The sequence below is a fragment of the Notothenia coriiceps genome, unplaced genomic scaffold, assembly GCF_000735185.1.
Source record: "Notothenia coriiceps isolate Sejong01 unplaced genomic scaffold, NC01 NC01_scaffold00005618, whole genome shotgun sequence".
Lineage (NCBI taxonomy): Eukaryota > Metazoa > Chordata > Actinopteri > Perciformes > Nototheniidae > Notothenia > Notothenia coriiceps.
In genome coordinates this window covers 1-12,257 of record NW_011338319.1, presented here as the reverse complement: position 1 = coordinate 12,257, position 12,257 = coordinate 1, and the positions used below count along the sequence as shown (strand labels likewise).

Sequence of the window (12,257 nt, the reverse complement as noted above, 5' to 3'; positions counted from 1 at the left end):
TTGTCTTGGACCTTTTTGTTGACTGCCAACTGTATCGTGTTTCTTTAAATTGAATCTGTGGAGTTTTTGCTGTTTGATACATTTGAGTTAAAGAGCCAATTTGATCTTTAGAACAGCTCAACTTTAGGCCGTGTGCACGGCCGCGGTTACACTTACGTGGAATACAAATTTGGAGCACATCTACCCAGTCATGGCAGTCAATGAATCATTTCAGTATGTAAAAGGATAGATTTTCTTTTTTTTTTAAATCAGTTACTTGTCTTTGAAGTAGTAAAGGTCTTGGGCCTAAATACATGTGTTATTTACCTGTAAATAATGTAGCATCCATATCCCTCGGGTCATCTCCAAGGTCTAATGAATGTATCCAGGATCAAAACCAAGTGAGGTGAAGCAACTTTTATCTTCCATGCTCCCCACCTGTGGAAAAAGCATACTGAATACCATAGGTTTTGTCATATAATTCAGGGCTTAAACACTTATTACAGCGACTTACTAATAAATGATTTACTTAACTTTTGTTTAAATGTGTTACTATTATTGCTTTTGCATTTAAAAAAAAAATGTTTCTCTAACTACATATGTTTGCTCTTGTTATTATTTTATATTCAATGTCTTCTTATCATTCTTTATTAAATATTTCGCTTTGCCACTTTAAGTTTGAATTAGCTTTAGTGTGCAAGCTTTTCTTCCCCATAAATCATTTTTTACAGGATTCAAAAGGAGGTATTTTTGAATATTGTTAATGTACCCGGGAAGGATTTGGCTTTGTGTTGAAATGAAAACAGTTCCATGAAGAAAGCAACATAACAATGTTCACATTATAAAAGTGCTTTAACAAAATGCAAAAAGGCAAGGGCTTTAGGAGGACTGACTATACAACCATTTTCTCTTAAAACATTGAGTTTAAATGAAAACAGCATGTCACTCCCACTGCAATTGTAATTGTCTTTATTGATTTTATTAAAAAAACTGAAAGTTCTCACCCAAGTTGGTCTGCTTTATATTTACAATGCTCAATATCCACACAGAAACGGTTAATAATATCTACATAATGGCTTTTAAATAAAACACCATTCACTTCCAGTTAGGACTGCAGTCCAGGTGAAAACACACCAAACGTTTTCATATACTTGCTCAAAGTACAGCATACAAAAAAAACAACAAACACAGTTTTGGTGTCGAAAAAAAGCATGACTACTTGACGGAACACTTAAGCGATTTCATCAATAATACTGCACATGGCAGCATCCTTGTCCCACATTTTGTCCCTCTTTGCAGTAGGGACGCTCTTGTCCTGGTGACTTGCTGCCATACAGCTAGCCCCTGCTTCCTCTACATCCATCGGTTCTGTGTTCAGCCTGGGGGCCTGTCCAGAGGAACAAACCACACTAGGGGCTGCAGACACACTCCTTGTCCCATCACTAGCACCATCCAGGCCCTCTATCTGTGGTAAGTCGTCGGGTAGAGAGGCAAGGCACCCCTGGATCATCTCCACCACCCTCTCCAGATGTTTCTGGAACCTCTCAGCTGTCTCCAGTCTCTGTCTCTTCTGCACCTCCATCATCACCCTCAGCGTCTCCCTGGCTTGATGTGGCCTGTACTCGTTTATCAGGTGGTGCATATGAACAAACAGAAGCTTCAAGTCCTCCAGCTTCTCCTCACGCTTTATACTGCCAGGGCTTTTAATGAGGATGTCCAGCAGGTCCAGAAAGTTCACAAGAATAGACATGTTGAGCTTTTTAAGCTCCCGTTTGTGGTCAAACTGCATAGGATGGAGCCTTTCAATTCCTTGGCTTTCAAGTGGCCGGATGATGAGGTCGTCACACTGGAACTGGTTGCCAAACATCATGTAGTTGTCCCTGATGGGTGGAGGTGGCTTAGGAGCCATACCATTGCGAATGTTTTCATCCGTGTACTCTTTGATGTACTGCATAGGTGGAGGAGGCAGGGCACTAACCTGCTGTGGTTCACCCATTATGCTGGCCTGAAACGTCAACGAAAAGAATGTCAAAAAGGCTGTTTTCCAAGTTACATGCAAATAAATGTTCATAAGTGCATATATCCTGTGCAACAGTCAAGTGCTTATTGTCTACTACACCATTAGGTGAGTACCAAGAACACAACATAATTACAGACAATTGCGATATTCAATTCTCAGAGTATTGATATCAGTATTTTATTTAATAGTTATTGCTGTGGCCAGTCCAGTGGTTTATACAACGTTCATTTTGGGTCTTTTAATTAACAGTGATGTGATGCGTTTCATGGGCTTCTTCTGTTTTGTATGTGAATTATAATAATTTCTAAACGAACCGGTAATTGTAGCTGTAAAAAACAAAGAATAACCTTAACTACCCTACATGGTGTGGAGTAAAATAATGATATTGATTAATTGTAACGTTAGCAGTAAACGCATCTTAACAGCCTTTTCATAATTATGTTCAACCACTAGTTTCCAACCCTGGATAAAGCTTCTCTGTACAAGTTTTTGTTATCAATCAGTGCAACATATGGCTGCTTCCACTCGCAGCAGCGTCGAGATCTTCTTATATATAATCTAATGTGATCATGCTAAAAGCAAGTTGTCAATGGTTGGTAACGTGTAACAAGCGAGCAGCGCAAGTAACGTTTGCGATTAACTGTCTCAACAATTGGTGAGCAGATATTATCATTCACTAGCTAAACATGTGTTAACATTGTAAGTGTGTTGCTCATCAGTTAGCAACCAGGCGTAATCGTTAGCTGAACCATTTATATTTAGAGAAAAAATTACGTAGCTAGCTAACTAGCTATGCAGGCTAGCAGTGGACAGTACTTGTGCTAACCTCTGCTCACTAGCTTAATGACTGCGGTATCACACTCTAACAAATGAAGGAAATGAAAACATCGATAACACTTGTACAAACCCTTTAAATGGCTGCTCAGTTGCTGGAAGTAGACTTTACGTATTAAATGTCACCAAGTTATCAAATTGAACATGTAACTTTTAGCTAGCCTTACGTTCACTGACATGGAGGTTCTGTCATTGGCTGAACGTCTTCTTCTTCTTCTTCTTGTTCTTCCCATGGTTTCATGGCGGGCGGCCACCTATCGTATGAGGCTCATTACCGCCACCTACTGAGCTGGAGTGTGGATAGTCAAACGCTTAATGTGTGATGTATCCTATGGATGTATCACTTACTATGATAGTAATAGTAAACAACAGTTATCGTGATGTTTTTATATATTTTACACAAGAAAACATCACCAGACATATTTAAAATAATATTTATTCACAATAAGTGTAGAAAACAGTCAGGAGACCATTTATTTTTTAAATGATTTTGGTTGCACCACACTGTGTAATAGTAAGGTAATTAAACATTTTACAAAACATTTACCAAAATATACAAATATTTGTACCCCTTCTAATGACATATATCTCAATTTCATCAACAAATGTGATTTAGGCCAGTACTCTCCTGGCGCTGCCGTAAGCGTCAACCTGTTTTAGAAGATCTAATTTTACCTTTTCTTGTCTTTTCCCAATTTTGTTCTCCTCTTACCATATATTGTACTTAGTTTTAATTGAAAGTGTTGGGACACAGATTTCCAACTTGTGTATAATTGGTAGGATTTTTTTATATATATATATAAGGCCATTTAATTAATTTCTTGTTTTAACAGTTACTTCCAATCTGTACTGTCCTCCAGTATTTTTCTTCACAGCGTAAAAATCCATTGTTGTTTGAAGTGATAATCAACAACTTTCCTTACATAACCAAACAATCACCTACAATATTATGTCTCAACTTTTGACTATAATAATTGAGAGTGGAAAGCGAGTTTTCACAAGTGCTTTACAAAAGCAGAGATAGACATTGGGGGTTAATCAAATTATATTAAGGCAAAACAACAGGATTTACTACTAAACACCTATTCAAAATCTTCATTATTGATGCAGAAATGCAATAATTACCTTGTATTGCCTGGATTCTAATATTCAGTTTAAATGCCCAAGTCATTTTGTTTTCTAGTATATTTGAATTGATCAATAACTTATGTTTTTTTTAGGGAAATCTAGTGTAAATTCTAAATATTTTGTTGACTTAACACCCCTGTTAGATGTTTACATTTTGTTCAAACATTGTCCCAGCATCAGATTTGGAAAAGGTTAAAAAGTGTAGAGAACAAAGATGAATCCTTGTGTTGCAAACACACTGACTTGTTGCAACATAGTCTAAAGTGAAAGTTCATGTGTGCACTTGTATGGTTTGTGTGTGCGTGTAATGTGTGTCTGTGTGTTTATACAAAAGCACAACCCATTTCATGCCGTAAGGATGTGGTTCACCTAGTGCAACAACTTTATTCCGGAAGCTCCACGGCAAGTGTTAATCCACACTTTTTTCTTTTTTCACTGCTTGGCACTCAATCACTCTCCGTACGGCAAAAGCCAGCACGGTTTCTCACAGTGTTTTTCATAGCTGTTACCATGTTTCCCAGGGTGATTTTGAATGGAACTATGATTAAAAAGTCTCAACAAAAGAAGAGAACTTCACCATGCAACTACAAGGAGAGGTTTTTTGTTTTGGACACCCAAGAGCTGAAGTATTCTGAATGCCGCCATGGCGTAAGTATTCATTTAACCCATGAGTAATCTGGATTTAAATGTGGAATTTACAATCTGGAGGCTGAGTCTGTAAATTGTGGTTCAGGGAAATCAGCTATTATTTGCACACATAAAGTTAAGATGATGCTTTTATTCTTTTCAGAAAAAGCCCTTGCAGAAAGGTTGCATTGAGCTGTCCAGAATTAAGTGTGTGGAGATTGTGTGTAGTGATTCCCCAATACCTTGCAATTACAAGTACCCTTTTCAGGTGAGGTTACACAGAATATTTCAAGTGCTATATGTAGCAAGTATGATGTAAGCATGTAGTACAAAACACAAGAACAAAAATACTATTTTCTCAAATGCAAATGTTTCCTCAGGTTTTTCACAACAACCACTACTTATACGTTTTTGCCCCAGACAACGATTGCCGTCAGAGATGGGTCAAAGCTCTCAAAGAGGGTAAACAATTCGACAAAATCCTGTTTCAGACAACAACACTGAAGAAACTGAAAAATGGACTCCAATTATGTCAACGCATTTCACATAACTGTATTAGGTTAGTTGAAAGCAATATTATTAAGTTTAAAAAGCTTCAACTTAATATCATTGCTTTGAACTAACCTCATACAGTTATGTGAAATTTGTTGACATAATACACTTAATTAAAGAAAACGTTTCAGTTTTTTCAGTGAATGACGGTGCAACCCATTATGGTGAACACTTGATTAAAATTCACAAGATGTCAACTTAAACCGTATTTCTTTAATTGTCTCTGATATAGAGACAAAGCATAACAGTTTGGTTGAAAAATACCACCCAAACTTCTGGATGGAGGGAAAATGGAAATGTTGCCAACAAACAGAAAAACTGGCGACAGGTTGTCATGTGTATGACCCATGGGGTTTTGGTTTGTATTATATCTTCACTTCTCTTGTTTTGCATATGCGTATTTGAAGCTCAACATGGCCCTTAAATGGACCTTGATTAGAAGTGTTACATACTTAGCATTCTACAATTTATTTGTGTTTTAGGATGTACTAAATACATTCAAATGTCCTTTTTCTAATTCAACAGCTTCTAAAAAGCCTCTCCCTCAACTCCCAGATCCAGAGGTACCATTTTAAATCATGAAGACCATGTGCTGCCAATGATTTATTCTTGTTTTAGTTTATTCTCTTCAAATTACATGGGTTAGGCAAAGTCATGTCTTGGGTTTACTTTACCAATTGCATATTGGTTTGTTTTTCTGTATTTCTAAATTGCCTGACCTCCTGTATAATACATTTGTGTTGTATAACACAACATGGTAATTATTACATTTAACAAACCCAAGTAGAATTGTGAGGATTTTCGTTTCGTTTCTGAGAGTCTGTTTCTTTTGGCTGGTGACATGCATTTTTTTCTTAAGAAAAACATAAACAGCTAAAGCATTTTGTGTTTTTTGAAATACTCATCCTCAAAATATATGTTGCTTGAACTAAATAATTGATTACTTTGGAATTCATTTAGCTCAGTCTTTCAATCAGTTTTTTTTTGTTTACTTGGATACATTTCCTTTTATTATTACTGCCAGACGGAGACGCATGACGCATCAGATCAGAGAATGGTCTTTGCCCTGCAAGACTACAATCCGGTCAGAAACGATGAGTTGTTCCTTCAGAAGGACCAGGCGTACACCGTGATTAACAGCTCCACCTCTAAGTGGTGGGCCGTGCAGGATGGAAGGGGGTAAGCCACATACAAATGCCCCTCTTGAGCTTAGTTACACATCTGAATAATTCCCCTTTTTATAGTTAGAATGATAATGAGTGTATGATTAATGAATCATTTTTCCTTACACCTTTTCAGCAACACTGGCTTTGTACCCAGTAATTACCTAGCTGAAAAAACTGGCAACAACTTTCAGAGATTTGAGTGAGTTTGATTTATTTCTCTGCTCGTTGCTTCAATTTAAAATGTGGGCATCTGCAAAGCGATTATGCCGTTTATAAGATCAATTTATTTCTGGTTAATTTGTTTTCTCGCAGATGGTACAATAAAAACATGACCAGAGGGGAAGCAGAGACTTTATTAGTGAAACAGGTAAAACAAATTGCCAGTGTTTAAGAATCAAATAATTATTCGATTTTCATTTGTTTATGCTTGCGGCCATGTTTTGACAGAAGAAACATGCTCCAAGTTCTAATGGTAATTAGCACCATGTTGCCTCCCGTGACACAGTGCACTTTAGCTGTGACTGTGCCACCCACGGCATTATTGCATTTTGCAAAGAATAATGCAAATGCACCTGCACATCAAGAATGTGAGAAGACATGGGAAGTAAGAAGATGTCTCGACACAACCACAGTCTTTCCTCCAATTTCCTGCCTTGTTGTGCTTTGCTAATTTTGCAAGCTGGAGTTAAAACAGCAAATCTTCATCTATTCATAAAAATGACTGCTGGTATTAGCTATAGATTAAACAAACAACCAATTCATATGTCTAACAATTTACATTTGTTGTTTCATTTCTAATATTTGTCTACTTTTAAGGGAAAAGAAGGTGCATTTATGGTGCGTGACTCAAGTCATGTGGGAGTCTACACTGTTTCAGTCTTCACCAAAGCACCTGGGTAATCCTCCTTAATGCATATTTAACTATAAATAATGTCATTTGATCTATTGATAATAATGATGCTCAATATATGTATACTGATATATTTGGTGACATGAATCTATGTTCTATATTTAATAATATCTCGCCACGCCTGGTGTATATTTAGAAAGAACATAACATCAAATCAATGTCCTTTTTCCTCATCTTGTTCTGTTTGTCGTAAGTTGTTGTGAACATATCCCCCTTTGGGAACTTATGGGACAAAAAAAAAACCATCTCTTTATTTCCTCAAGGTCTAAAGGTGAGAAGACTCCGAGAGTTATACATTATCATATTAGACAAACAGAAAGGGGAGAGGCTGCATTTTACCTGGCAGAGAAGTACCTGTTCACCACCATTCCTGAGCTCATCCACTACCACCAACACAATGCTGCTGGTAAGTTTGCTGGCTTTCCGCATTCAACAGTTATAAAAACAAGATCAATTTCCAAAAGGAAGTTTCATACAATAACAACTGTCAAAATAATATGTTTCCCTTAGTTGTTTTGTAAAAAGATGATGTGTATTCATATTTTATAATCTGTGTGGCAGGCCTGATAACACGTTTGAGACACCCTGTCTCTCAGGATGGAAGCTGCTCTCCGGACATTGTTGATCCCTCCAAAGGTAGGAGGATGTTCTGTTGTGAAAACCGGATAAACTACAGCTCAAAACAATTATGACTTAAATGCTGAGGTTCTTGTTTTTGCCGACCTCTTGTGGTAATCACAGAAGAGTACTCAGGGTGTGTTCAGTTCTCCCTTTGACTCTTTGGTGTTCTGCAACAACTCAGAATTATTTGATCATAACACAAAAAGCTAATCATTGTGTACTTTGTTTTTATTTCCTATAAGTGTATATATATTGTTATTATTTTAAGAACAAAACAAAAAAAAGAAACAGACACGGCACAGCCTGCTATAGTACCCATCATAATTATTTAATTAAATACAAAGCAGGTTTTCTTTATTTTTCTTAAAACTTATTACCAAAGATAATGAGCTTGTAGCTCCATTAATGGTTCCGGTTCCATACAATTCCTTAAAGCTTTAGAGAAACAATGAAAACGTATTTGTAAAAACATGTCAAATTATTGCAATTAGCCATGAGAGGCTGTGGAAAATAATGATTTTACAACAGCTATTTTGACATGTGTTACAATATCAATCACACATAAGCTGTTAAATCGGCTCGATTTCCTTTTGACATTTAATATTTCACAATAACAGTGTTGCACGCTAAAAGCCAGCAGCTAATGGATTAGCTCTGGAATGGTCATCGTAATGCAGCGTAACCTTTGTACTTTTTTTTAGAATAAAAGTCTATTTAACCTGTTTGTTGATTCTAGGATTATAAGTGTTGTTGTTTTCCGCCTGTTTGCTTCTCAACAGACCAATGGGAAATCCACCCTGCAGAGCTGACCCTTGGTCAGGAGATAGGCAGCGGACAGTTTGGGCTCGTGCTGGAAGGGAGATGGAGGGAGAAGAAGGTGGCAGTGAAGATGATAAGAGAAGAGTGCATGTCAGACGAAGAATTTAAAGAGGAGGCAAAGGTCATGATGTAAGTGCACTCTATAACGTTTATTAACACAAAGTAAGTGATTTTACAGAAGTTTATAACAACAAACACAGCATGTATTGTGCAGGAGAGGTAAGAAACCCCAAAGGGGGTAGAGTAACACTTTCCCGCTAGGATTTAAAATTGATCATAATACTATGGATATGTGTAAAATTAATACAATAAGATAAAAGGGAAATAAGGAGTAATAGTAACACAAATACAAAATGAAACATGACATGTCAACACACGTACACAGCACATTAACAGTTATTATTTTCATATGAAACTCCAACCCACATTTATTTGAATCCACCCACATGTTTTTTTACACCCAAACTTATTATGTTTTTGTTTTGAATATTACACCTAAAGATGTTTCAGTATGAAATGTAGATTTAGTTTGCATATAGTTCCATTTGGATTACATCTTCTATTCCCCAAAAATTGCAAAAAAAAAAAAAAAAGATTTTAGATTTCAGCTGCTGTTTCTGTGTTTTTCGCAGGAGATTGTTCCACAGTAAGCTGGTCCAGCTCTATGGTGTGCGCACACAGTGTTCCCCCATGTGTCTGGTGTTTGAGTTCATGGAGAACGGCTGTCTGTCAGACTACCTGCGAGCCAGGAAAGGACAACTGTCTAAGGAAACAATGCTGGGGATGTGTCTGGATGTCAGTGAGGGGATGGCATACCTGGAGAGCTCCAACTTTATCCACAGAGATCTGGTAACCTGACAGATAAAACCTTCTTATGTTACCATTTTGTATTTACATAACATTACAATAATCCTCCTGGCTTCTTTTTCATCTGCAGGCTGCCAGGAACTGTCTAGTTTCAGAGAACAATGAGGTGAAGGTATCTGACTTTGGCATGACCAGGTATGCTTTTCACTAAATCTGTCTTAAATGTCTAGATCACAGTATTAATTGTACTATATTTTAATGTTGTCTTACATCCACTGCTGTATAAACGTGTTTGTCCCCGCTCCATTTTGTAGATTTGTGTTTGATGATCAGTACACAAGCTCACAGGGCTCCAAGTTCCCCATCAAGTGGTCGGCCCCCGAGGTGATAAAGTACTGCAAGTTCAGCAGCAAGTCCGACGTCTGGTCATTCGGTGTGTTCATAACTACATATCTTTGCAGACTTTTAAGTATAGTAAAATAACATCCTTCCTTTGTCAATTTTTAAACATTTATATTTTTTGAGATTGCATGAATAGCTTTTAACGGAGGTCTTAGTGAGGAGTTTAGGTGGCTGAGGCCCTACACCTTGATTTCCCTGATAGCATGGTGTTGCATAGTGCATGGTGTTGCATAGTGCACTAAAGCTAGACAAAACAAGTCTATGAAATGAAACCACAGTCAGAAGGAAACTGATTTTCTAGGACATAGATGTGATTGTGATATGTGATTTAATAAAAAAAACTGAAAACAAAGAGCTTACGGTGACACCTACCACTAAATAGAATAAATCTAGATATAATACATTGGTGAGCGTGTCTGATGACAAAACAAATTGAAAACGTAAACATTCAAATGTGGACGAGCAGTTATGATAAAATAAAGTTACATAAGTCCTTGGAAGCACGCAAAAATAATGTATGCAAAACAGCTTGCATGGAGCAACCATGCAAATAACTGACCAGGCACACGAACTGATTTTAGTTTTTACCGCATCACTTTAAACTGTTTACATCTAACAGTTTCTCTGTTGACCCCCACTCAGGTGTGTTCATGTGGGAGGTGTACAACGAGGGCCGACTCCCTTATGACAACCGCAGCAATGTTGAAGTGGTGGAGTCCCTGAACATGGGCCTGAGGCTCCTGAAGCCCCGCCTGGCCCCAGACGCCGTCCACCTGCTCATGGAGTGGTGCTGGAAGGAGGTGGGCACACATTTTAACATTTGTCCTAGAAGAACTGCTGAGGTACACAACATTCATGCAACAAAAGTCTTTATAATAAGGTTTTTTTTTCATGTTCTCATTCTCAGAAACCAGAAGACCGCCCATCCTTTGCTCTCCTCGTGCATGAACTGGCCTCAGTCTAAGACCAGTGAAGATAGGATCTGAGTTTGAAACCTATGAAAATAGTTATATTTATTTAATTTATTCATTAATCACCAATCACTTGTCAAATATCTGTGATTTTGTTTTCATTCAGATGATTATATAACACAAGCCATTTTCAAATTGCTGGATATTGCACTTTATCTCTTTCTTTGTATAGTCTTTTCCTAAGAAGGCTCACACACACTGCAGGTTTATATAAAGGTTTCACTTTTTAACACTGTTTAACTGTCAATTAAACAGTTTCTTTTTTAATAAACATGTTTTTCTCCTCCCTCATTAGTTCAGCATATTTAACGAACTAAACAGCTAAATACACCACCATTTCCATCAGAAGTCACTACAAAAATGCAGTTTGGATATGATCATACATTATTGGGATTGATAAAAATGCTACTAACTAATAATCATTACTGGGACAAGAGTAGTGTGTATGTGGTAACACAATAACAGATTAATAATCAGCTTCAGTCTGTCCTTCAACTAAACCAGGCGTCAGAGTCCTGCACGGGTCTGATTTTCAAGACCCGCTCCCGCGACGTGCAATACCGAACCCGCCCCGCTACCCGCACATATTGCCAATTATTTCCGCAACACGACCCGACCCGCCGGCACAAGATCCGCAACCCGACCCGAACCCGCATATATATAAGCAGTGAAAACGTGCAATTATTAACACACGCAGTTGCATGTTTGGCTCAAAAAGCCTGGGATGTTGGTTATTTTCTCCATCTAGGATGACACCAAAAGCCTCCCAGACGTTGGATTTCGCTCTTGAGGAAGAGTTATTGAAAATGCTGTATTCTCCGCTAGAGAGCTTCACCTCAGCCATTCAGAATGTGGCTCGCTCAGCAGCAGATTGATGCGCTGCAGAGGTTATGATTATGCTCGGTCCCGCGGGGGAGAGGTCTGAGGATTTAAACATTAAACTAAATTATTATTATTTAAATATATTTAGTATGCAACACCCGCAACCCGACCCGCATCATCTTTGTTTTACCCAGAACCGAACCCGGAAAAAAGCGTTTGAAAAAATACCACCCGCAAATCACCTTTTTTGCGGTTCCCCCGTCGGGTACCCGCGGATACCCGACCCGATGCAGGACTCTGGGCGTTCTGCTCATTTGGTGTAGAGGCCAAAAATGGAACTACAGGCCTTGCAATGCTGAAAAAAGCCTAGAAACACACACTCACAAAATCCCTACCAATTCAAATGTAGATCTGAATATGTAGCCTATTACACGAGAACAAATGTTAAATAATTAATCTACACTGAAAAAAACGGGGAGTAAGATTTACTTAGGAAAACATCGAGGTAAGAAAACGCACGCAGAAAACCATAAGTAAATTTAGCAACGTTTATTCAAATAGCTTCTACTTACAGTTAAGAAGTGTTTGTTACTAAATAG

The 12,257-nt window shown here is 37.8% G+C and overlaps 2 protein-coding genes across 3 annotated transcripts; one reads left to right on the top strand and one right to left on the bottom strand.

The window, feature by feature from the left end:
• Window positions 1-931: 931 nt before the first annotated feature.
• On the bottom strand, window positions 932-3,147 carry med7 (mediator complex subunit 7). Of its 2 annotated transcripts, none has more exons than XM_010768384.1 (2): window positions 3,001-3,147; window positions 932-1,984 (listed from the first exon to the last, which is right to left on the bottom strand). In XM_010768384.1, exons 1-2 carry the CDS (start codon window positions 3,064-3,066, stop codon window positions 1,211-1,213), a joined length of 840 nt encoding a protein of 279 aa, XP_010766686.1. In that variant the 5' UTR covers window positions 3,067-3,147; the 3' UTR covers window positions 932-1,210. The 2 variants fall into 2 exon arrangements, with proteins under 2 accessions (XP_010766686.1, XP_010766687.1); XM_010768385.1 differs by having other exon boundaries at window positions 2,907-3,119.
• A 1,165-nt stretch (window positions 3,148-4,312) lies between these two features.
• itk (IL2 inducible T cell kinase) lies at window positions 4,313-11,340 on the top strand. The gene is made up of 17 exons (XM_010768383.1): window positions 4,313-4,609; window positions 4,752-4,856; window positions 4,969-5,050; window positions 5,373-5,498; window positions 5,666-5,703; window positions 6,165-6,319; window positions 6,440-6,505; window positions 6,619-6,673; window positions 7,123-7,202; window positions 7,480-7,622; window positions 7,778-7,852; window positions 8,617-8,785; window positions 9,289-9,505; window positions 9,594-9,658; window positions 9,778-9,896; window positions 10,508-10,665; window positions 10,773-11,340. Exons 1-17 carry the CDS (start codon window positions 4,472-4,474, stop codon window positions 10,827-10,829), a joined length of 1,848 nt encoding a protein of 615 aa, XP_010766685.1. The 5' UTR covers window positions 4,313-4,471; the 3' UTR covers window positions 10,830-11,340.
• Window positions 11,341-12,257: the final 917 nt, after the last annotated feature.

Bases quoted from the DNA above. Each gene is read 5' to 3' on its own strand.
- med7 (XM_010768384.1), bottom strand. From the start codon at position 3,066: ATGGGAAGAACAAGAAGAAGAAGAAGAAGACGTTCAGCCAATGACAGA. The intron at 1,985-3,000 runs GTAAGGCTAGCT...TTGACGTTTCAG, and splicing joins GAACCTCCATGTCAGTGAAC to GCCAGCATAATGGGTGAACC.
- itk (XM_010768383.1), top strand. From the start codon at position 4,472: ATGTTTCCCAGGGTGATTTTGAATGGAACTATGATTAAAAAGTCTCAA. The intron at 7,623-7,777 runs GTAAGTTTGCTG...TCTGTGTGGCAG, and splicing joins CCACCAACACAATGCTGCTG to GCCTGATAACACGTTTGAGA. The intron at 7,853-8,616 runs GTAGGAGGATGT...GCTTCTCAACAG, and splicing joins CATTGTTGATCCCTCCAAAG to ACCAATGGGAAATCCACCCT.